Source organism: Cygnus olor, chromosome 13 (genome assembly GCF_009769625.2).
Source record: "Cygnus olor isolate bCygOlo1 chromosome 13, bCygOlo1.pri.v2, whole genome shotgun sequence".
Taxonomy (NCBI): domain Eukaryota; kingdom Metazoa; phylum Chordata; class Aves; order Anseriformes; family Anatidae; genus Cygnus; species Cygnus olor.
The window spans coordinates 15722032-15747080 of NC_049181.1; the positions used below are offsets into that span (position 1 = coordinate 15722032).

Consider the following 25049-nt stretch of genomic DNA (forward strand, 5'->3'; position numbering starts at 1 on the left):
AAAGTAAAGAAGGCCTCAAGCTCCTTGCAACATCTTCAGTTTTCAATTTGCTTTTGCCAGTGATAGCCAAAGCTCTGGCTATAGGAAGAAAACAACCTCTATTAGATATTAAGGGGAGGTGACACAAACTTGTTTTCCTCTGCCTTCTGCTAGTCCCAATATATTTTCCTGCTGGATACAAGGCTTTTTGCACTTTACCCTTTCCAGCTTTATCACTGGTAAGCAGCCAACACATGCTGTTTGTCTGCAAGCTGCAGCGAGGCGGGTGGTATGGGCTGAATGCAGGGAGTCGCATCAGTCTTGTCCTCCCCCCAGATTAAACGAGTCTAAATTACGTATTGTTTACCCAACCATCTCCCACTGCATTTCCTCATTCCCAGTTCCTGGAAAGGTCATCAGCACTCAAGGAAGATGAAGGCTGTGCTGATGGCTCTTGGAGAACAGGTCATTAATCTTCGTATAATTAACTGCAGTTATTTCAGGGGCAATAACCCATTTCTCCAAACTTTTCTCAGAAGCTTGTTAAGCAATGTTAGGGGAAGGAAGGTAAGATACTGGGAACTAATCCAAAAGGTTAATACTGAGTTTCTGTGTGCTGCAGCTGCCATTGCTCTTCTGCTGGCACTGTCCTGCCAAGTCATCAGGGATGTGCACCAGGTAATCAGCTGGATCTGGTGATCCCTTTGAGGGCTTTACACAAAATGTCTGGATCTATCTAGCATCTGTACTGACAGTACTAGGATTTACTTTAACTGACTTTTCATACTCTATGAAAACTGTTCCAGAAGTCAAAATAGTCCCATCCTGCACAGGTTTCCAGCACTCCAGCATCAGATTTCCAAAAATATGACAGCAGCATTCAAGCAAAGAAATTCAAATCCACTTTCATTTTATATCAAATTAATAGAAGTACCACATAAAGAAACAAGTTATTTACAGACTACACAGACAAGAGAGAAAGCCTGGAGAAAGGAGAACTTTCCCTTGGTGAAAGAGGATCAGGTCAGAGATCATCTAAGCAAACCTGACATCCACAAATCCATGGGCCCTGGTGGAATGCACCCATGGGTGCTGAGGGAGCTGGCCGATGTTATTGCTAGGCCACTTTCCACTATCTTTGAAAGGTTGTGGAGAATGGGAGAGGTGCCTGAGGACTGGAAGAAAGCCTATGTCACACAAGTCTTTAAAAGAAGGAGGACCCAGACAACTACAGGCCAGTCAGCCTCACCTCCATCCCTGGAAAGGTGATGGAGCAGCTCATCCTGGAGGCCATCTCCAAGCATGTAGAGGATAAGAAGGTGATCAGGAATAGTCAGCATGGATTCACCTAGGGGAAATCATGTTTAACCAATCTGATATCCTTCTATGATGAGATGACTAGTTGGGTAGATGAGGGGAGAGCAGTAGATGTGGTCTACCTTGACTTCAGCAAGGCTTTTCACACTGTCTCCCCTAACATCCTCGTAGACAAGCTCAGGAAGTGTGGCCTAGATGAGTGGACAGTGAGGTGGATTGGCAATTGGCTGGCTGGCAGAGCTCAGAGGGTTGTGCTTGGTGGTGCGGTGTCTAGTTAGAGGCCTGTAGCTAGTGGTGTCCCCAGGGGTCCGTACTGGGTCCAGTGTTGTTCAACTTATTCATCAACGCCCTGGACAATGAAATGGAGTGCACTCTCAGTAGGTTTGCTGAGGGCACAAAGCTGGGAGGAGTGGCTGATACCCCAGAGGGCTGTGCTGCCATTCAGAGGGGCAGGCTGGAGGGTTGGGCCGAGAGGAACCTCATGAAGTTCAACATGGGCAAGTGCAGGGCCCTGCACCTAGGGAGGAATAACCCCAAGCACCAGTACAGGTTGGGGGCTGGCCTGCCGGAGAGCAGCTCTGTGGAGAGGGACCTGGCAGGCCTGGTGGACAGCAGGCTGACCAGGAGGGAGGCAGCAATGTGCCCCTTGTGGCCATGAAGGCCAAGGGGATGCTGGGCTGCATTCAGAAGGGCGTTGCCAGCAGCTCAAGGGAGGTGATGCTCCCCAGCTGCTCGGCCCTGCTGAGGCCACACGTGGAGCATTGTGCCCAGTTCTGGGCTCCCCAGTACCAGAGGGACATAGACCTACCGGAGCGAGTTTGGAGGAGGGCTACTAAGACGATTAGAGGACCGGAGCACCTGTCGCACAAGGACAGGCTGAGAGAACTGGGCCTGGTTAGCCTGGAGAAGAGGAGACCGAGGGGAGATCTCAGTAACGTGTATATATATATACCTGAGGGGAGGGTGTCGAGAGGATGGCGCCGGTCTCTTTTCAGTTGTGCCCAGTGACAGGATGAGAGGCAACAGGCACAAACTGAAGCACGGGAGGTTCCGGCTCAGTGTGAGGGGGCACGTCTTTACTGGGAGGGTGACAGAGCACCACAACAGGTTGTCCAGAGAGGATGTGCAGTCTCCTTCTCCAGACATATTCATAACCCGCCTGGATGCCATCCTGCGCAAGGTGCTCTAGGTGATCCTGCTCTGGGGGGGGGTCGGACCAGATGATCTTCAGAGGTCCCTTCCAACCCCGCCCATTCAGTGATGAGAAATTAAACAAAGCAGGAGAATTTGCTCAGCTCTATGATATGGTTAATTTTAAATTGAATATTAAGAATTCAGCCAATGAACTGATAAAAGTGCATGAATATAGCATTTACAATGCAGCCCTGTCAATGCAGTAGCCTACCTTTTATCATGGTTGTTGGCTACTTCCAATGCAGGTTCATTGAGACCTTCCCAAAAGAGCTCAGAAAAAATAAACCTCATGACATTTAAAATCTGAATGAAAAATAAACAAAAATAATGTTTCCAGATGCATTGCACATGTCCCAGCAACACACCTGGCTAGCCTGGAAGAGCTCAGAAGCTGAAGCTCAAGTGGTACCCATGTCACCTCATTTCCAAACTCTCAAATCAGTTACAGATCAGCTATGAACCGCTACGGGGGCGGTTCCACATTTACCCAGGACAGGGAGGATCTTTCATCTGGGAGCTCCGTGAAGAGGAATGTTCCTCAGACAGGGCAGCAACAGCACTTGGGGGGGACTGTTGTCATCTCGCAGTTTGGCAGCAGCAGTCCACCCTTCAGATCCTAAAGGGATCTGCACTCACTCATTTGAACTGTTTCACTACAAGAACCTTAAATGCTCCTCTCCATCCACATACAACCACTTTCTCCCCCCCAACATTGCCAAAATGTGCTACACAGTCTTCTGGAGAGCATTTCAGTTTCCTCAGCTCTACTCACCCCAAAGTCAAACCCAGCAGAGGAACAAAGCTTTGGGGAGACCCAGAGAAGAGGATGCTATGGGCTGCTTTCTGAACACATAAAAGACTGTTTCAGGATTTGAAAACATTCGTTATGCCTATCACATCCAAAATGAGCTGGGAGTTTCCCTCCACTTTCCCAGGAAAAGAAAAACCAAAACACTTATTTACTTGTGTTGATATGAAACCACTATCAGTTTTTCTTTTGTTTGTTTTTTTGTTTGTTTGTTTTTGTCTGGTTGGTTACCATCTGTTATCCATCCAATCCTAACATCAGCCAGAGATGGTTTAGAGAAGAGATTCTTGAAACACCAGGCTGTTTCAAGTAGGCCTCACTCACTTGCCAGTATGTTTTTTTGTTGTTGTTATTGTTGTTTGTTTTTTTTTTCTTCTTCTTTTTCTAGAGAAAATCAATACAGAAGTAAGCACAGAGCCAGGCTCACTACAGGAAATGCAACCCCAAACTCCTGACCCGGGTTTCAAGATGAGTGAATATCCAAATTAACCCAAAACTTGAAAAGGCTCTAACAGAAAATCCCTACTAGATGCAACACAGAGGATACTGTTCTCAGTTTCCTGAAAACAGTTGGAGCTTTAGCATCTCCCTCCCTATGGAGCTGAAGGTCAATGTGCTTCTCAGCCCTTTACATCTCACTGGCAATGCAGAGGTGGCTGGAACACCAGCCTAACACCTGGCAGATGCTTCCTGTCTCTGCAGTATCCTTAGAATTTATGGAGTGCCTGGAGAAGCAGGTCCCCTCTCCACCCAGGTTGGGATCAACATTCTCTCATCACGCTGGTTTCAGCAGTGTCTGAGGAGTACAGAGATGGCCACAGTTTCTCTGACTTCCTTAAATGTTCCCTACACCCACGAGCAATACAGAGTTATCCTGAACCCTGACAGCTTCTAATCAGTGCCTTGCTTTAAGACATCTGGAGGAGACAAGAGGCTTGTCCACACTGCAAGTCCTAATTTATCCAGTGTCAAGCAGGAAGTCACAGACATGCTCCCTCAGCCTTGAGGCTAGGACCTGATGGACAACCTTCAAAGAGAAGAAGCTGGCAAGCATCCCTTCCTACTTGTGGCTACTGTCATGAAACTCCCTGAGGCTCAGAAGTCAGAGCTGCAAACCCTCTGTCATCCGCAGCCAGCTTGACTTCAGTTGGCCCCAGCTGATAAGAGCATTGCAAGCATAAAAAAAATCAAGTGCAGGGTCAGCGCAGGCTCGTGGGAACAGCGGAGATCTGGCTTTGCGGCACGGAGATGCTTTTTGATACATCCCCTCCTCCAACAGGAAGGAAGAGGAGGAGCATCCCATGTGCTTTAAGCAAACCCATTCCACCTCACACCCATCCTGACTGGTGGAAAGGAATGTGGCTGCAGGAACACTCAGAAAATTACTGTTTTCCAGCCCTTTACAAGGGAACACACTGAAAACATTTGGTGGGGTCCAGCCATGGTGCTGCTGGTGGTTGTGTTGTGTGGGGTCCACACAAGGCTACCTGCGGTTCTTGAGCTGGTGCAGGCCAGCTGTGGGGACCACTGACTAAGGTCTGGGGAGCTGGGGCTTTCCATCCCACTGCTTCAAAGCTTTCCCAAGCCAATGGGACATCTCTTTGGACTCTCCAGAAGAAAGGAGGAGAGCAAAGGGTAAGATAGGTCTTATCACCATCATTTGCTCTTTACTGTCCATCATTACAGCAATTGCATCAGGGGTTAAAGCTGGAGCACATGAACCTGGAGTGGGTAAAAATATGACAAACATCAGAGAGCAGCAGCACCAGAGTGCCCAACAAAAATGAAAATGTTTGCAGCAGAAAAGCACCCCTGGAAAGATGCCAGAGCTGTGCTCCAGGACTCCAGAGCTCCCAGGCAAAAGTAAAAGAGTAAAAGTGAAAGCTGGCGGCAAAATCTGGAGGGAACTAGAAACGAAGGCACATTGTTCTTCCTCTAGTGGAAACATTGGTTTGCTAACAGGTTTCTGAGCTGTTGACATCAGCATTCCTAGCGCTCCAGAACTGAACCCAAACCTTCCTGGAGCATCACTGAACAAAAACACACCAAACTCGTAAATCAAATGAGAACAGAGCCCACAAAGGCAGGAAGATTTGCCTCTCACATCCCTAGGGAAGCATACCCCTAAAGGATTTGTTCATGCAGGTCCCCAGCCGGCCCCTCTCAACATTTCACCTCTTTGAATTCCTGTGTGTCTCTGAGCTTTGCTGTGCAAGTCCCTGAGGAGATCCCGTGCACTGACACCTGCAGGTGTGCCCTGTCCTCCTAGAACTACTGCACATTGCTTCCTACAGCACACTGCTGGCGTTTGGGATAATGCAGACTCACACTCCAGGAGATACCAGCTTGGACAAGGGAAAAAGCAGATAGCCCCCCTGTCCCCCCCCAGCTAATTACACTGACTAATTGCAGTCAGTCTTAAAATGATGTTGACTGAATTATATTGCTTCCTAGTGGCAGGATAACTCTTCACCATATTTGTTTTGGAGCAGAGCATAGGGGAGGATGAGGACAGGACAAAGAGGAGAGGAAGGGCAAGATCTGTGGGAGTGGACGAGGAGACAGCCATGGCACTGTGACAGGGCAGGGAGGAGAAGGAAGGGGAAGACAAGAGACAAAATGAAGGAGCAGACAACAAGATGGACACTGGGGTAGATTCCCCTTGACTTCCTTGAGGAGAGATTGAGGAGAACCAACTTTAATGCAGTTTCTCCCCATTGAGAGAGGTTTTTCCTATACAGCATCCACCTTCCCATCCCTGTTCCTGCAAGCAAACCACAGGGCACCACAGGGGCCAGCAACTCCCCGGAAATATAGAGCTGAGGGGATACCCCATGGCAAAACATCACCAGCTGTTGCTTGTTAAGCAGGAGCTAGCAGCCAGCTCTAACCAAAGGCCCAAATCATCAGGTAAGCTCATGGTGACAAGGAGGTCCTGAGGTCAAATCAGCCCACATGTCAGGGGCAACTAACAGAGCCCCTAACTAGGACTGCAGCAGAGAGCATCCCTCCTGTAGCTGGGCTGAAATAGGGCTTCTGGGCCATGGCTGGGGGTGGAGGTCTCAGGTGAGGCTGCTCAGGGCCATTAAGGACAATTAGCGCCCTCAATGACCTCCAGCCCAGGCCTGAAAGCACATCAGGGTACAGAGCTGCTTTTGCTTAGCAGGAGGCACATGGGTGTCTGTGTGTCCATATGTCAGAGGCTGTAAGTTGAACCTCTGATGATTCTTCCAGATATTCCTCAGCTCTATGACCATATCCAAATGATCTGTGTGACATATGATCGCACAAACACACACAAGCACAAAGAAAAAAAAAAAAAAGAGCACAATTGACTCTTTGGGGGACAGTTCCAAACTTAATTACCTGCAGGTTAAATCCAGTGATTCCGGCTCACAGTGGAAGTGATTATTTTTATTTACCAGCACCTTAAGGACTGCAGTTCCAGTGGCTTTGACTAGAAAGCCATCAACATGTTTCCACATTTCCAAAGCTAAGGAAGGAGAGACATCCTAACCTGTGCCTCTCTCTAGACAACAGAGGAATGCTGATCACACCAGTAAGGTGATTTCTTGCTGTGACACAGCACAGTGGGACTGGGCTTTACTTTGATTTTGCAGCTTTAAAACATTCAAAGTTAGCTACTAGGTGAAGCTGTGCACTTGCTCCAAGGCAAGCAGGAGGCTTCAGGCCAAAGGCTGGCAGCAAACTCCAGCTGAGCTCAGAGCTCCGGAGAACTGCTTCCCGTGAGTATCTCAAACTGGGAATGCTGGACCTCAAGTTACCGGTCAGAGATGGTCCCAGAGGGCACAAGCAGCCTGAAACTTGATTGCTGAAGTCAAGGTAGATGACATCCTCTGCGCTCCCCCCATCTACCCAGCTGGTGATGCCATCATAGAAGGCAATGAGGTTAGTCAAGCATGATTTCCCCTTGGTGAATCCATGCTGACTACTCCTCATAACATTCTTCTCTTCCAATTGCTTGGAGATGGCCTCCAGAACAAGCTGTTCCAACACCTTTCCAGGGACAGAGGTGAGACTGACTGGCCTGTAGTTTCCTGGATCCTCCTTCTTGCCCTTTTTGGAGACCGGAGTGACATTGTCTATCCCCCAGTCTTCAGGCACCTCTCCTGTTCTCCAAGACCCAACAGATGTCTGGATTGCCATTCATTTAATCTTGGATTGACCTCTTCCATCACAATAGGACACTTTTAGTTAGGCTTATTCACAAGACCTTTGCTATGATGTAAGAAATTCATGCTGCTTAGGTTTTACCTATTAGCCCTTCCTATTGTGAATGTCAAATATTGTGATATTCGAGCACCACAAGGACAGGAATAGATCAGGTTATAGGAAAGAGCAAAGGCTGTCAAGGTAGATGGCCACCAGCTGATCCAAAGCCTATGCTAAAAGGAACCAAGGGATGCAAGAGGATGAGCACTGGACAAATCAAAGGGATGAATCAGGTGCTCGAGAAAGCTATGTTCAGGGTAAAAATGTGTTTTTTCCACACTGTAGTTTCTTGCATAAAAAACAAACTGGAGAAACCATGGAAGTTTAGTTGCAGAAATCCATTTTTACAGTGCATCCTTCCAGCAACTCACTAAGTTAAAAGCAAAAGCTACATGTTCTTTCTGGTGGTGTGATTAAGCCGTGGTATTTCATTTCACCACAGACCCATCTTTCTTCTCAACGACGATGACTGAAGCATTAGCAGGAGACACTGATGGGCAGATGATGGTCTTCAGCAAGGTCTCATCCAGATGCTCTCTCAAGGACTTGACAGCGCATCTGATTTCCAAATGAAACCTTAGCTCCAGGCTGCACATCAATCATCCAGACTTAAAGGTAGAGTGAAGACAAAGTATCTGTCTTCACCCCTTCTAACATGTCAGCGAGGACTCGGTGTATTTCTGAGCCATGGTTCCCCTGAGCTTGCCGTGCACGGGACTAGCCAGCCTTGCCAAGCCACCTTTGGTGCTGAATGCACAGGAACAAGTTAAGGACAATAGCAGCAGCAAGCCAAATTCATTATACTTGATATGTCGTCTTTAAAATGGAAGGGCAGTTTGTGCCAGACATGAAGCTGTTGTTTGCCTGCCTGATGCCAGATGGTTCAGAAGTAGTTTCTTCCTTCTGATCGTTCAAGTGACCCTTAACCTGAATTATGTTTCAGGGACAGCAGTTGACTGTACAAGAAGATTGCTGTTTTCCCAGGGGTCTCCAAAGGGGGCTGGAGCTGCCCTTTGTTTCCAGCAGAACAAAAAGTCCCATTCATCCCCCTGTCACATGCCAAAACATGACCATCCCAGAATAGGGCTGCAGGATGCCTCCCCCATGGGTTCAAGAGGAGAGGTGCCTTGCAGACTCGTGTGTGCTGGGAAGAGAGCCAAGGAAGGGCTGCAGCCCTCCAAACAGGCCAAAAGGTTGCAGGAGGGGGTGACCGATGCACGGTGACTTCTGCCCTAGGCTGAGATGAGCTGTTGGAGGTGCCTGGGGAGCGCAAGTGTGCAGGGGGAGAGATTCTCTTGGGGATTGGGGGGAGGTCACCTCAAAGACACCCCAACCCAGGCCTGTCTGTGTCAGGGACATCCAACAGGGTGTAGAAAGACTTCACTGAGGTCCAGAGTTGGGCAAGATGGAGACATCTGTGAGCATTGCTGACCAAAGCAGGAGGTGCCAGATGAGTGCCTCTGAGAGCCAGGCTGTACCCATCCAGCACAGACCACTAGCTGCCTTTTCCCTACACTTCCATCCCCAGAGGTACACGGGGGCTACCTGGGAGAAGGAACACTGCGGGGAGAAATAAGCTAAGCTGAGATAGGCAATGAAACAGGAGAAAAGAGAGCAAAATGATGCAGTCCAATCACTACAAGGCAATGTCAACACAGAGAGTGAGAAGCAGGATCCTCAGGCAGGCTCCAGAGGCAGTCTCTACCCTGTACAAGAGCATAAAGTGGTTTTAAATAAAACATTTAACTCAAAAACAAAGGCTAAGCAAGCAAAAACAGATCCCTCGACACCTGTGCATCACCTCTGTTGCTTCTTGTACCTGAGCAAAGTAGTGGTGGGGACGTGTCATCTCCATCTGCAGAGCAGTCATGTGCCAAGGCATGAGAAAACACAGAGAGACAGTAGGGTGACAGGCCCTCCAATTTGGGATGCTTCATAGGAGGAAGAGAGGAGAGTCTAAATGGAGGTTTTGTTCTCCTCCCTTCTGAGCAGGAGTCATCTCTAATAAACAAGGGTTAGCGCTAAATAAAGACATTAACTTTTCTATAGATTATCCACAGCTCTGATTCATCAAAGCTGCAAGGAATCGTGGAAACAATTAACTGGAGAAACACAGATAATTTGCTTCCACACCAAGAAGAAAGTTCCCAAACAACCAGTGTAGTTTATCTACACCCTATTTATAAATCTTGACCACTGAGAAAAGCTAGGCTGGTCAAATTCTCATTGGCTTCTTTGGCCAAATCTCAAGATGAAAGGGAGTTTCTTTCCAAGTCCAATCCATTCCCGTGCCTGGATCCACTCAGAAAAAGGCTGTGACAACACATACACGCAAAAATATTTTATTGTGAACTTCTGTATCTCTCCCATAAGTAGCAGAGCTCCTGCACAAATTCAGTCATGATACCCATGAAAAGGGATAGCCACAAATTTGAATGCTATTGGAGTCACTTAGAAGCCAAGGCAAATGTAGCATCTTCCATCATATTGCTTGGCAAATGCCAACAGTAATGCCAGAAAGTTTCCTCTGCTGAGAGTTGTCCAAGTTGTCATGGTCTTTTCCTCTTGAGATTACAGATCCTTTAGAATCACAGAATGGCTCGGGTTGGAAGGGACCTTAAAGATCATCTAACTCCAACCCCCTTCAATAGGCAGCGGTGCCACACATTAGATCAGGTTGGCCCAGGCCCATCCAGACTTTAGGAATTTGTACCTCATCGATTTGGTTCTCCTTCAGCACTAAGTTATTTTCTTACTTTCTCAGTTCCTGAAGGAGACTGGAACAATCTCACTTAATCTAGTTTAAAGTCTATGATTCATGCCAAGACCACATAAATCATGTAAATATCTTTATTAAAAAATAAAAATAAAATGGAAAGAATAAAAAATTAAAAAAAAATAAATAAAGAAGAAGAAGAAAAGAAACCAGACCAGAAATAATCATCATAACCTCAATGTGGTCACTTGTAGTGTGGGAATGGACAAGGTTTGAAAGAGTGTACTTATGCCAGATGTAGTTCTAGGAAACTAAATGCTACTCCAGGGTCTTAGGAAGTCACGAACACCCCTTGGACAAATGAAGTTTGGGCAGCACTGGGGGAAGAAGGCATGCCTTCAGAACAGTCGGGCTCTTTTTAGCTGAGAGAGCAACTGAGAGAGAAATTTATAGCCATGAGAAACAGAAGAAGAGGTCTCTAGAACAGAGGAAAACTGGCAGGAGAAAAGCATCCAGATGTTTTAACCCTGTGTGTTAATCTGTCCATTGATCGTGTTACTGCAAGAAAAGAGTAGTCTCACGATTTCTTGCAAAATCCACAGATGGACCTTCAACTATTCTGTGTCCTCAGAGTACTAAATGGTTAAAGATGTATGAAAACGTGTTTTAAGATGCAACAACTGAAGACCAACAACAACTAGAGGGGCTGAAAACAGATGGAGTCCAACCACTTCCAATAGCAAGCAACAATTTGCTCCAAACCAGCAGGTAGGACCCAGGAGGGTATTGTGGAGGAACCTGCTCAGACTCAGACGTTATGAGGATATGAGAAGAACACATCGGGATATAAACTCAGAAGCCATATGATTTTCCAGAAGGCAAAAAATTTACTGGGGCTACAAGGGGGTCTGCAAAGCCAAAATGGCCCACTCCTGACTTACACTGCAATCAGTCAGTCTCCAGAAGTGGATCATAGCAGATTTGCAGGCACCATCCTTCTACAGGGTAATCAAGGACACAGGAAGACTTTTGCATGAGTTTGTTGGGTTTTGAACTTAATAGTTAAAAAAAAATACATTTTTAAAGATTTTTAAAAAAAAGAAAAAATTATATTTTATTAATAACATACTAGATAGGTTCCTAAGTTTAATACTTTCAATAAAGGGGTATGAAAAGAGAAGCAAAGAGTAGAAGGGAATTAACATTTTATTTGACATTTTCAATGCCGGGCACACTTAGCTGGCTATTGCATTTTGAAGACTGGTAATGGAAAACATAGCAAGAAAAGAGATTAGAAAAGATCATAGCTTGAAGATAAAACAATATACAAACAACATGATGCAACTGGACAATGTTCAGAGATGGGCAACAAGGATGAGCAAGGCTGAGGGATGGCTTCCTAGGAGAGAGCGAGGTTGTTCCTCCCAAGGGGCAGGACTTGGAGCTTCCCTCTCCTGAACTGTCAGAGGTTCCTGCCTGCCCTTCCCCAGCCTGCTGCTGTCCCTCTGGATGGCAGCATGGCCCTCTGGTGTACCACAGCCATAATCTCCTTCTACTTGAGATGCATTCAGCCTGGGAAGGAGCCCAAACCCATTCTTTCTGTCCTTGTTTTGGGGACTAAAAGGGCAAAGGGATTCCTACACCAAAGTGAAGTTGCTTTGATTTTGCCAACACACCTTCCTGAGCCATCGAGGACACTTGAACAAGGTGATTTGTCTTTTTTTATTATTATTATTTTTTAATAAAACAACCTGCCACATACCAAACAACCCCCAGGTTCCTGAGTACAGCCAGCTTCAGAGCATGGTGAGGAAAGAAACTTTCTTCCCCAAGCAGCTGAGCCAAGGAGGTCGGGAAAGGCTTTGTCCACAGGCTGTGCAACAGCACAGGTTGTCTGCAGGCTCACAGAGGTTGGAGGAAGACAGAAGGAGTCCCACGGAAGAGCTGCTTGTGATCTGTTCACAGGCAGGTGGAAATTAGAGGGAAGTCTGATCCAGGACCATGTCCAGAGACTGGACCGGACACATGGCTTGTGGGGGAGGCTGGTGGGACCCCAAGGCAGCACTGACGTGTTGGCCATGAAGAGCTCTGCCCTGCATCTCAAGCAACTGGACGAGGCTCTTCAGGCAGCTCAGGATGCTCAGAAACAGCAAAAATCAAAAGAGCTGGTATGTGAAAAAGCACCTCCTGACAGATGGCACTGTGGTCTGAAACCTGTTCTCAGCCTGCTTCACCCAGACCAAGGCTCAGGGAGAGAGAAGTGGGGTCTGCCCGTCTCCAGCTCCTCACTGGGGACTTCTTGTACCCCATCTGCTCAGCCAGCAGGGAAACATCACATCCCCTCCGCCGTGCTCGCAGTGCTGCTCGTGCTCCCGAAAGCCCTTTCAGAAGCTCCATGCGGAGCAGCTGGCTTTATACATCCCGGGCAGAAAAGGCTTCAATGCCTCCGCAAATCCTTTCCCCAGAGGTGTTCGGGGCTGCAGGTCCCTCTGCCAAGGCGCAGCCCCTCGGAGCTGTCACAGCACCGTGCCATGCAGGCATGCTGCCCCACAGTCAGCAGCCATCCCCCAGCTCCCTCCCTCCGCTTCGAGCTCTGTTTGTTTGCTATTTTCATCCCTCCGCAGGGCTGCCCATGTTTCTCCCGCTTCACCCTCCTCCTCCATCCCTGTCCTGCTCTTCACTTATTGGTCGCAGCGGCCGTGTTCGGGGGGAGCCCTGCAATTTTCTATATAACCAAGTGCTCCGTTTGGAGAGATCTCAGCAAGTCACGAGGGGGAAGAAACTTCCCCCCGAGCACCAGCCCACAACGCAAAAGCAAACTGCAGGATCTACAGCGCTGCCGTCCTCCTGGGACCTGCAGGACATGGCAAGGGGCCGTGAGAGGGAGAGAAACTGATCCTGGGAGCACCCAAAGTTCGTGGCCTCGAGGAAGGTAACCTAACGCTGATGAAAAGCTTTGCTGTTCCGTGCACTGATTTGCAAACAAAACGATTTCCCACATCTGGGTGAGTTTTCACACGTTTCTTAGTGGGACCCGAGCAAGGTCTAAGAGGTGGTGCACGGGCTGGAGAAGACATCCAGCCGGCACACCTCTGGGGGAAAAACGGCCAGTTTAGGGACCAGGGTGGGCTCAGGTCAGGGAAGCAGCTGGGGATGCAGTGCTTATATCTGCTTCTCTCCCCTCTTCCCACCCATTGCATTTTTGCTGCAAGAGATGTTTATTTGCAGAAAAGAAGGGCCTCGGCTGTGCAGGTGGGATGGGGATGTTGGGCACAGAGTCACCTCCCTGGAGGATCAGAAACGTGAGGATTTGGGGTCAAGTGATGCTGACTTTAGTTTCACATCTGCTGGGCACCCAACAAGCCTCTTGTCTGTGCCTCAGTTTCCCCCACAAATGAGAAAGGGTTGTGCTTGCAAACACTCTGGGATGAGGGAGGGGAGAGGCTACACAAAGGACAAGAAGTCTGTGGGCTGTTGAGCAGGAGAAAACAATGCTCCCCTTTTACTGAATTGTTGGATTTTAAGGCAAGAAGGTGGAGAAGCCCTTTTTTTTTGGCACTGTGGAAGGGATGGGCAGGATCCAGCAAGCCGTGTCCTGTGATCGTTACTCACATGAGCTCTCCTGCCAAACACCCAGGGGCTGAACAGCACCAGGCTCTGCGGTCCTTCACCAGGGGGAGCAGAGAGGTGCAGCCCGCTGCTGCAGAGGGCACAGGACACCAGAGCTTTCCAAGGATGCTCTAGTACCTACGCAGTTGCGTAGGTAAATATCAGGAAGGTGGTGCCGGGGAAGCTTCTCCGGCCACAAGGTCCCAGACTGGGCAATTGGGACTTAATGGATGTGCTGAGACCAGCAGAGGTAGTGGGACCTTCTTAGCCACCACCACGGACCGAGGTTCTCCCCACAGCATTTTACAGTGGTCAGCCTGAGTGATAAGCTGGCACCCCAATGTCCCTTCCTCAGGACATCAGCTCTGCCCATGCAGGATGGCAGGAGGGGCTGAGGGTTCCCCAGTTTTTGGATTATTTTGTGCTTAGGAGCAGCAGGACACACCCGCAGGCATCCCTTGGGGGTGGGATACCCACATAAACTGGGCGCTTACAGGACAGGTAGGGGTCCTGTAAGATATTCCCAACCGTCACATGGAGACACTTCTCTAGATGGTCTTGAAGGCATTGAAAACTGCTTTTCTTTTCCTCAGCCAGAGGCAGGCAGATAACTTTGTAGAGGCTGTTCTGGCTCTCACCAATGTGGCTTATCTGCCAGATAAGTTTGCAAAGCTGCTTTAGCCTGCAGAGATAAAAGGTACGGTGAACACACGAGATTGCTACGCACCAGGCATGAATATTTTAGCACAGGGAAGCATGCTGATGGTGAGCTGAAAAGAAAAGTGATTGATCTTTAACTTTCCTGTGGTGAAATTGTATCTGAGGTGCCATCACAACACAAGGGTTCAAACTAGAAAGAAAACATCTTTAAAATGTGGTTGCTTTAACAGAACTGGAAGCTAAACTATCTAGTTTGTGAGGTTTGAACTGTGACTGAAGGGATTTGGTTATTTTATTGCCTACATTTGATGTGTAACTGAGAATAAATTGCAAGTTTCCTCCTAACACTGCCTGTTTACAGTGTCATGCACTAAGGACCTGGCCGAAGGACGTAAGAGGGTCAGAGAGAACTGAGCTTGATTTAGATTTTCTGGCAGGAGCAGTGAGGTGAAACCAAGACAACGGTAGGTCAGGTTAGGCTGGTTCCTTGGGAAAGAGGCCAATTTCACATTGATCATGCTTGGAGACTTCCAAACAAGCAGAAAGGCGCACGTGTTCCTACAGAGCCTGGTGGAGCCGGGCTGAGACTCCAGTCCCGTCTCTAATCCCATGGGGGCACTCTGACCCCTGCCTGAGTGGTTCCCCTGGGGCTGGGGGGAAGCCCTACAAGGTTTCCATTTTCAATCCCGGCATAGCAATTTTTCCTCCCCTCAAAGCTGCAGAGTTTTGTAGCTTGAGCAACGTGTTCTTCACGCGCTCCTACCAGCAGAGCCAAGATCTGCCCAGGTGGCACAGCCTGGCAGGGTGCTGGCATCTTCCCCTCCTTCTCTGGGCTCATTTCCCACCAGTGGCCACATCTGGATCATCCCAAAGCCCCTTCCCAAATCCACGTCGTGCCAGGACAGTACTACAGCATCCTCAGCTGTCTCATCAGCCACTTGTGGCCACAGAGCTGCCACTGGGCCAGTCCTGCCTGAGAGCATTGTCTGAGATTTGCAAAGCAGAGCCTGCTCAGGTGATATTTATTAGCAGTGCTCCAGTCTTGGTCAGCTGGAGAGACCTTTTAATGTGCTCAGCTGCCAACGCCGCAAACAACACGGAGAGATTTATATCCCCCGGTATGGAGCTGAACAGCGTGGTGGATTTGGAAAGGAAGCAGTTCAATTAACAGCGATAAGGATGGGGAAGGAGGGGCCACTCTACTAGCACATAAATCTGAATAAGATGTCAGGTATCAATACAGCATTTCTGGAAAAACCCTCGTGGCATTTTCCCAGCACGTTTCCCAGCAAGACCGCGCTGAGGGTTGTCTCTTTGCACTGAACGATGCCACATGGGCTCTGCTGGCACTAGCGCTGCTCCGGTTTTCCCATGGCACGAACTGGAAGAAAAGCTCCCCTGGTTCTGTGGACCCAGAGAGGGGGTTTGCAGAATTACTGTGATGTGTTGGTGGGGCAGGTGCCCCAAAACTACTCCTTGTGCTCCGCTGACTGCAGGTGACCAGCGCACAGGCCACCACTGCCTGCTTGTAGCCAGAAGAAACCCTCTCCAGCACCTTCTCGAGCACTACCAGGCCCCCTTCTCCTCTAACCCATTTCTCCCCTTGTCCCTTCCTCCACCCACAGATCCAGACCCAAGCAAAGACGCCCCATGAGCATCCCAAGGGCTCCCATGATCGGCTTTGCCGCTCAGTCCTCCATGGTGAGCATCCCACCTCCCACCACTCTCACCATTCTCCTGACCTGCCTCTTCTCCGGGGCACGCGGCCAGACCCCGGGGGCTTTCCAGGAGAGCACGGTCCCCTTCGAGGTGCTCAGCCAGGAGCAGGCGTACAGCCTGCTCCAGCCAAGCCTGCTGCAGGACGCCAAGCTGCCGAACCGCTCCGAGAGCCTCCCCAGGAGCAGCGGCTCCGAGCTGCCCCTGCTGCCCGTGTGCGTGAAGCCCGCGGATATCAGGCACGTCTTCAAGTACATCAACACCATCGTGTCCTGCACCATCTTCATAGTGGGGATCATCGGCAACTCCACGCTCCTCAGGATCATTTACAAGAACAAGTGCATGAGGAATGGGCCGAACGTCCTCATCGCTAGCCTGGCGCTCGGAGACCTCCTCTACATCCTCATTGCTCTGCCCATCAATGTGTACAAGGTAGGCTTCGTGCAGCAGGAACAGCGTCTGCTCCCACCTGCCTCGGTGCCCTGGGAAATATCTTATCTTCCTCTCTTTATTTCAGGCTCCAGTTTGGGCAGGAAAGGGGGAGGGAGATCCTGCTCTCCAAAGGAAAAGGAAAACATGAGCTGACACAGTATGTTCCTGGGAAAGCAGAGGTGTTCCCACCTACTGCTGTGTTTTCCACACACACACCCATCCAGATCTTTTAAATCTCATTTAAAATGGCAAGAAAAGAACCACTTGCAGTCTCCTGACATTACAACCCAAAGTTTATTTCAGCCGAGCAAAACCCACTGTTCTCATGCACTAGGCACACCACTCCCAGCACAGTTCACAAATCAGCCTCAGGCAAACATCTGCTTTATTCCAGCTAAACAGAAAGATTCATCCAGGAACAAGGAACAGGGCTGTCTTACAAAACAGGGGGCTTCTTTCAGACATTGCTCCCCACGCTAGAGGGAAGAGATGTGACGAAGAAGTGAAGGAACCCGAGCTCTGCCCGCTGCAGCAGGGCAGAGAGGGGTGGGCAGAGGCGGGCTGCAGGGCTCGGAACCTGGCTAGGAGCAGAAGTTGTGTGGTGTGAGATGTGCTGGGGCTTGTGCGGCTCCTTCTCACCCACCACAAGAGCTGGGTTTTGGTGGGCTGGGTCTTGAAGGGATGCCATGGGGTGAAGGACTTGGAGCTCAGCTTGATTTATACAAACAGCTTTATACAACAGATATGTTGGATATAGAGCTGTTATATAGCTGATTTATTCAACATGACTGGCAGTACAGGAGTCTAGCAGCCCTCCCGTCTGGGATCTGTTTGCCATATTTTATAAGTCTGTGCTGTAGGAAGGTCCTATACTTCATAAAAAGGTGTGGGACCAGATGGAGGCTGCAAGAATGACCCCCCCCCCCAAGGAAGGTGTCACAGGCTGAATACCCAGCCCTGCATCCAATTCAGGCAAGAACTGGGGGGCACGGTTCTTTGTGCTCATGACTTATACCAAAGGCCTCATCTACGGGACAGCTCATGTTAACGCGAGCTCTTGGCTTGGAGACACAGCTAGCCGTCTCTTGGAGCTCCCGTTCTCCTGTCTCCGATGCATATTGTCCCCAGTGATGCCCTCTGCTTGCCCCAGCTGGGTTTCAGGCCACGATTAGGTAGTAGCTTCAAAGGGAAAACCAGATCAAATCAACTGCCAGAGGTGAGAAAAGCTGGGAGCAGGAGTAAAGAAGGCTGTTGGCATCGGTGGTAGGTCAGGGTTCAGGTGAGGGAAGGAACCCTCTTCAAATTCATGTGTAAGCAAACATTGCTTCTTGCCTTGCCTGGATTTGTTCAGGGTGTTCCGACATACAGGGGATGCCCGACTGCTTGATTAAATCAACCGTTGCTTTTCTTTGGTCTCGAGCAACCAAACATCATTTGTTTCAAATAATGCTGCACGAAAGTTTGGAGGAGGGTTTGCACAAAGGTGTGGCAGAAGGGCAGAGTATGGTGAGGATGTGAGCCTACATGGCTCTGAAAGAAGCTGTTCTTGCTGGACTTCAGCTGCTCGGAGCATGACACCCTCCAAAAGCAACCCAAAGCCCATTGTGGCTTTTAGGATTCCAGTCCACCCAAAAACACCCAGGGTGTGGGTTCAGGACCTGTTGCCTGGACCATCCCTCCACATAGGTGTCAACCACGAGCCCCCGGGGAAACGAGTGGTTCCCAGCACAACGCAAAGCACCGGGAGCGCACACCGCGCAGCCCCAGGAGAGGTAACCTCAGAGTGCTTTCAGCTGCTCCTTGTGGGCTTCTCGCACCTTGTGGGTAACCACCTGCCATTACGGGAAGCCGGACATGCTTTCCCTGTTAACCCTGTGGTTCTTCTCCAGCTCTTGGCCAAGGACTGGCCCTTCGGCGTGCAGGTGTGCAAGCTGGTCCCCTTCATCCAGAAGGCTTCGGTGGGCATCACAGTGCTCAGCCTTTGTGCTCTCAGCATCGACAGGTGAGAAACAACTTCTATGGATGCGTTGCCCATCCTGGCCCATATTTAACCACAGCATAGCCCCCTCTGTTGTCACCGTTGGGAAGACTGCAGGGTGGCTTGGTTCCGGGCCAAATTCAGAGAAGGGAATAGGGTGTTGTCACATGGGGCTGAAATCCATCAGGAACTGACTCTTCTCTGTGGGGATGAAGTGTAAATCCTGCTGGAAAAGCTTGAGAGGAGGAGCACAACACGTGGGAATAGCTGCCAGGGTGCTGGGGAAGGGTGGCACCCCTCCCACCGGGAGGTGGCCATATATTGGCCAAGGAGAGCTGCTATCACACTCCTCCCTTGAGCCCCTGTTTCTGATCCTCCCCATTCCACGGAAGGAGAAAGCTCAGGGGTGGTGGAGGAAGGGGCAAGGGAAAGGGGACAACTCTAATACACACCTTCCAGACCCCTTCCTGTTGGTGGCTCTTCTCACTCCTCTCTGCTCCTGTTGTGTTCCCACACGTTGAGCAGGTACCGAGCAGTGGCCTCCTGGAGTCGGATCCAGGGGATAGGAATCCCCATGTGGAAGGCAGTGGAGGTGACGCTGATCTGGGCAGTGGCCATCGTGCTGGCAGTCCCCGAAGCCATAGCCTTTGACATGGTAGAGTTCAACTACTGGGACCGAGACCTGTGGGTGTGCATGCTCGCCTCTGAACAGAAATCTAGCTTCATGATGGTACGTACGCTGACCCATCCCAGCTGCAGCGCGAGGGAGAGGGAGGCACAGGCAAACGGGGCACACTCCCTCCTCAATGAGAGGTTAGATGCTTCTGCAGAGGACTTCCAGTTGTCGGGGTGAATTTGGGGAGAGCAGCATTAGACAAAGCACAGAAGACTCAGCAAGTACTGAAGGGGTAGAGTTGCTTTGAACGTGGGGCCAGAAAAAAGGCAGAAGGTCCTTAAGCTGTGTTGTGTCCTCATTGCCCACATCAGAAGGTCATTACCCATCTCAGGAAACTTCAGCAAGATGCTAGGCTGTCACAACAGGCCAAGGAGCATCTAAACAACCAGGCTGTACAAGCAGCCATTAGCACAGGGCCAGCTAAGGGTGAGCAAGGGGATGAAGACACTTACAAATCATCAGAACTTACCCTCCCAACCCTATACCTGCCAAAATGCGCTCCTTGCAACTGGTTCTTGTACAAAAGCACTAGACCAGCAGCCAGATGTAAAACAGCCCTCACTTCTTTGGGTTAAACATGCACCAGCCTCAGGGCAAGATTACCCCATGTATACTTAGCCCGGGGCAGTTAAAGTTTCACACATCTGAAGTGTCGGAGTGGTCTGATGGGGGGCAGCATCAGTGTCAGGGACTGATGCCCCATTACCCCCTTCTCCCAGTTGTTGTTCCTCTCTCTTTGCATGCAGTTCTATCGTGACGTGAAGGACTGGTGGCTTTTTGGCTTCTATTTCTGCCTGCCCTTGGTATGCACTGGCATCTTCTACACCCTCATGTCGTGTGAAATGTTGAGCAAGAGAAATGGCATGAGAATCGCTCTGAATGACCACATGAAACGGGTAAGAAAGCCAGGAGGGCAGAAACCCCAATATTTCCCAAAACGAGAGGTAGTGCTGTAGAAGGGGAGAACAAACCCAGCTTCCTGTAGGGGACACGTATGAGCTAACGTAGCCTCACAGTGGTCAATGACTTCCTGACCCATCAATGCAGATGCATGGATTCAACCAGGGAGAGGGGCCCTCAGCTCCAGTCCCCCACCTCAGCGTCAACACAAGCCACCAGCGCTGTGGCCATGGACCAGCTTGCTTTTCAATTTCTATGGCCATTTATTTCTGGCCTTGCTGTAGTTTCCCATTCACTCCCATGCTTTGCTGACGAGCTGGTTGTCACAATAACCCAGCGTGACGAGTGGACGGATGAGGGTCCATGTTCCAGGGATTAGCAAAGTGACCAGGAGCGATGGTAGGATGGGGTGAAGGAGACCCCATCCTGATCTATCTCGTGCTACTGGTACCTTACTGCTTTCTGCAGCCTGGATCTCATGAGTCGTCTTCCTGAAGTAGGAGCTGGGAGTGTGCTTTGGACTCAAAGCAGAGCCCGGCCCTGCTCGGGTTGTAGAAGTAACTCGAGGGGCCCTTGCTCAGCACAGGGAGATGGTGCTTTGCCCCGGCCGCTCTCTCCAGTGCTCAGCCAGAGCATCCCTTCTCCCATGCCCACCTTCTCCCCGCAGCGCCGGGAGGTGGCCAAGACCGTGTTCTGCCTCGTGGTGATCTTTGCGCTCTGCTGGCTGCCGCTCCACCTCAGCCGCATCCTCAAGAAGACCATCTACGACCAGACGGACCCCAACAGATGTGAACTGCTCAGGTAGGGGCCCCAGCCGATGTTCCGCTGGGCTCGTTGCAGGCTGGTGGAGCTGCCTTCCAAAAACTTTCAGGCTGCTTTTCTAGATGGCATTGCTCTCCACAAAGGAACAGAGAAAGGAGGTGGGGGGCCTTAAGAAAAGAGGAAATTCAATTTTGAAACGTCTCTGTAAAGCTTATGGGTTAAAGAGGTCTCCCAGGCAGAGAAACGTTCTCTGCAGGGCCAAAAGGACTGTAGCACACATGAGGGCAGCGCACACTTTCCACTAGGTGGTAGATGCCCATCTTCCCCTCTCCTCCCTACCCATCACCCCCGAATCCAGCTCAGGCCGGACACTGCTACTGTGTTTGAAAGCGAGAGCATCAAGGCCACCACAGGAAATCAGATCTCCTGCTCTTAGGTTCCTCAGGAAATGCTTCTCGCAGGAAAAAGTGTTGTGCCACCGCCGAACCCCAGGAGGAACTGTTTTGTGCTCTTCTGTCTGGTATCTGTCACTGATCCCCCATGGAAGCAGGTTCCCAGGCCAGGCAGCTTGGAAACCCTCCTTCAGGGGTCCCCTCAGAGAGCTCCCAGCCCCTTCTCTCCCCTCTTGTCTCAGTTTCCTCCTCGTGATGGATTACTTTGGGATCAACATGGCCTCCCTCAACTCCTGCATCAACCCTGTGGCCCTCTACTTCGTCAGCAGGAAATTCAAGAACTGCTTCCAGGTAGGGCTGGCTCCTGGAGCCCCTGGCTGTGCTGACTGCCCATTTTGGCTGCAGTTTCATGCACGGTGCATGCCCAGACACTGGTCCCAAGGCCACCAGCTCCCACAGACCAGGCACTCCCATCACCGTGGGCTTCTGGGCGACCTAGATGAGGGGAAAGGCAGATACCAGGCACATGCTGGGGCTGCCAGCAGCTCACAGGATTCCCTTATGTCCTCATTGTATTTTTCCTCCCAAATTTTCACCCTGCTGGGTGCCTCTCTTCCCAGCTCCAAGCACACTAGAGCTTCCTGCCCTGCTCTGGTGGGGCTTTTGCCAGTGCAAGACCAGAGAAGTCCCTGCTATTCTGGATCAGAAGCATCCCCACATACCTTTAAACCAGGACTGGGGCTGCTATAAACTTTGAGCCCAAATTGCTCGGAGAAAAATCTCAGGAGGAGGGGAGGCTGGAGAAAGGAAGCGGATGGAATGGGAATCACCTCCCAGTGGCTGTGGCAAGGGGCTGAGCCCAGGCAAGCATCAGCCCTATTTGCTGATGAGAAAGCACAGCTACAAAAGGTGTCCAGCGTTTTGCTATCTCCATTTCCAATCCACACCAGCCCTATCTCGACACACCTGACCTGCAGGAGAGCCGCGCTCACTGTGCCTGTGACTCCCAGCCCGGCACTGCGTGGGTTGACCCACCAACATCACTGGGAACTTTCCCACATTTCCTCCTCTTTTATCCCATAACCCACCCCCCTGCTTGTCTCCCCGCAGTCCTGCCTGTGCTGCTGGTGCCAGAGACCCGCTCTGAGCATCACACCGACAGACGAGAAGGGCTCTGTGGGCAAGTGGAAAGCCAACGGGCAGGAGCTTGGGTTGGACCGGAGCAGCTCCCGCTTGAGCAACAAGTACAGCTCTTCCTAAGGCCCCCCGCGGGGCAGAGCGGAGAAGGCACTGTGAAAAGACAGCAGGACACCTCCATTTCTCTTGCACAGCCATTTCCTAGCTGGGCTTGAATTGTTTTTGCCTCCACATCGTAACCCACCTGGCAGGAGCTGCAGCATTTCACTGACCCCTGGGACTAGCTCTGAACACTGCCTCTGAGCTCTGCTTGTCCTTCCTCCCATCCAAGTCGCCTCTGCAGGAGGAGGAAGAATGGGATCCAACTTCTTGTAGGATTTTTCAGTTCCCTGCAGAACAGCCAAGTGACTTACAGCCATTCATCTTGGGTAGCAACATGGGGTGGGGAGATGGGTGTGAAAAGGGAAGGAAAGTTGAGATGTTGTCACCCTGAGATGGATGTGGGATGGGGAGGAGAGGGCAAGGCACCTGAGTGACAGATTTCCAGCTGAAAAAGCCAAAAAGACATCCCCTATGATCTCCCTCTGCTGCTGGAACAGTTTGTCCCAGGGCAGAGAGCCAGGATAAGACCCAGGCACATGTAGGTTTTGTAGACCATCAGTGGCCTGAAATCTCCCCGCCTGCAGCCGTGGCACGGAGGGACGGGCAGCGACCCAGCTTTGTGATGTGACCAACCTGACCTGGGGAGCCCTAAAGGACCCCTCCTCTTTCCCTTTTCCTGGGAAATCTGCTCCGGGCTCTCCACCCAGGGATAGCATTCCCCCCGCCTGCGTATGGCACAAGGAGGTGACCGCATGCACGCGACAGCACGGCTTAGGAGGGCAGGTGTCCTAGGCAGAAACCAGCAGCAGCATCCAGCCAAACCAAACCATCTGCCCCAGCTTCCCCCTCCCCAGTTCCTCGACCCCACCACGTCCTGGCCACAGCACCGTGACACCACAGCTCAGATCCTCACCCTCAGGGTGAAGCTAAGGTGGAAAAGGCAATGGGGAAGGGGCAATCTCAGCTGAAAGAGCTGCTGGAGCTAACCGAAATACGGCAAAGAGCCTCACGAATTTACTACTTAAAATGATTTATCCCCAGGAGCTTTTTCCAGCACGACTTCCTAAAAGTCATGCTTGTACCTCTTGCCAAAACTTCAAGAAAACCTACATGAGGAAGCTTTAGTTGCCAAGTTTTTGATGATTTTCCTGTTGTTTTTTTCTTCTTTTACCTCTTTCTCCTTTCCTCTTTTCCCTTTTCATCTTTTCATGGAAAAAAGGGAGAAAGGAAAAAGGGAAAAGAGAAAAGACCTGCAAATAAAGCAGAACATTTTCGAGGTGATGGTGCTTGCTTTTTGTGTTTTTTTGTTTTTTTTTTTAGCTTTGCTTACACTGAAATGCAAATTTTTACAAACAAATATTTTTGAAAGACGAATGGGTTTCAAGGGAAACCAAAACTGAGGGTTATCTAGACCAGCATGTTTTCCATAATCTTACCTACCCACTAGAGTAGATTGGTCTGTATCCATTTCACAGCACTGCTGCTGTGCTTTGTGCCAGAGCTGGACAAATGGAAGTCAATGCAGAAATTGTTTAGACTGAAATGTTCTAACACAGGTATCATAGCAGAAGGATTTTTTAAATGACTGTGCTTATTAAAAAAATACCTAAATTCTGCACGTTTCTATATTTGTCCACATTTACAGGCAAAGGGATTCTGTGGCCTCAAAAGTGCACCTCACACCACTCCAAGGATGTAGCAATGGGTAAGCCAGCAGCACATCAAGCCTAATGCAATGCCTCATTCCAATTCTGCTCTATCCTAAATTGTGGCAAATTCAGCTCTGGCCAGCCCAGCTTCTCAGTGGTCTCCTGCCGGGACAGGGCTGGCCCTGACCCGCCAGGGCCTGTCCTGCTGGGTTGCAAGCAGCTGTCACACGGTGATTTGCTTCAGGTTAACACCTCCAGCGCTGCATCTCGTTAGTGCTCCCTACAACTCATTCACTCGCCTGGATTTAGCCTGCTCAGGAGGTGCCAAGGCAGATGTGCAGTGCTGGTGGCTGGAAGGGAGGGTGGGAAGAGGCAGGTGGGACGCAGTGACCTTTCCATCTGCTGCCACGGGCAACACCAGGGGATCTCCACTCGTTACAAACCTCGTGTTACTTCACACAAGGGTCTGCTTGTTGGACCACACAACGGGGAGGCCCACGAAGTGTCAAATCGCCTGTCAGGGAAAGAGGTCCCATAAAAAGCAGTAATTAGGATACTGGCTGGCAAATTGGGCTACAGCCTTCCTCCCACTCACCTGGAATGGCTGGTGCCTCGGTCACAGGTTGAGCCAAAAGCTTTTTCAGGGTCCTCGTTGCATTGCATGGGCCTGGAACATAGCGCTGGCTGGTGGAAATCCTAGAGGTGAGCAGCACTGCGTAAGCCCAGGACTTGCTGGGGGCTGATTTGGGCCAGTGCCTTCATAGCCTGGATGACATGGAGGAGGCCGGC

General features: G+C 50.3%; 1 protein-coding gene across 1 annotated transcript; it reads left to right on the top strand.

The window, feature by feature from the left end:
* The first annotated feature begins 12901 nt into the window (after positions 1–12901).
* Positions 12902–23854, top strand: LOC121077567 (endothelin receptor type B-like). The gene is made up of 8 exons (XM_040572860.1): positions 12902–13179; positions 16142–16664; positions 18554–18666; positions 19168–19372; positions 20065–20214; positions 20886–21019; positions 21615–21723; positions 22483–23854. The coding sequence occupies exons 2-8, from the start codon at positions 16167–16169 to the stop codon at positions 22630–22632; spliced, it is 1359 nt and encodes a 452-aa protein (XP_040428794.1). The 5' UTR covers positions 12902–13179; positions 16142–16166; the 3' UTR covers positions 22633–23854.
* The last annotated feature ends 1195 nt before the right edge of the window (positions 23855–25049 follow it).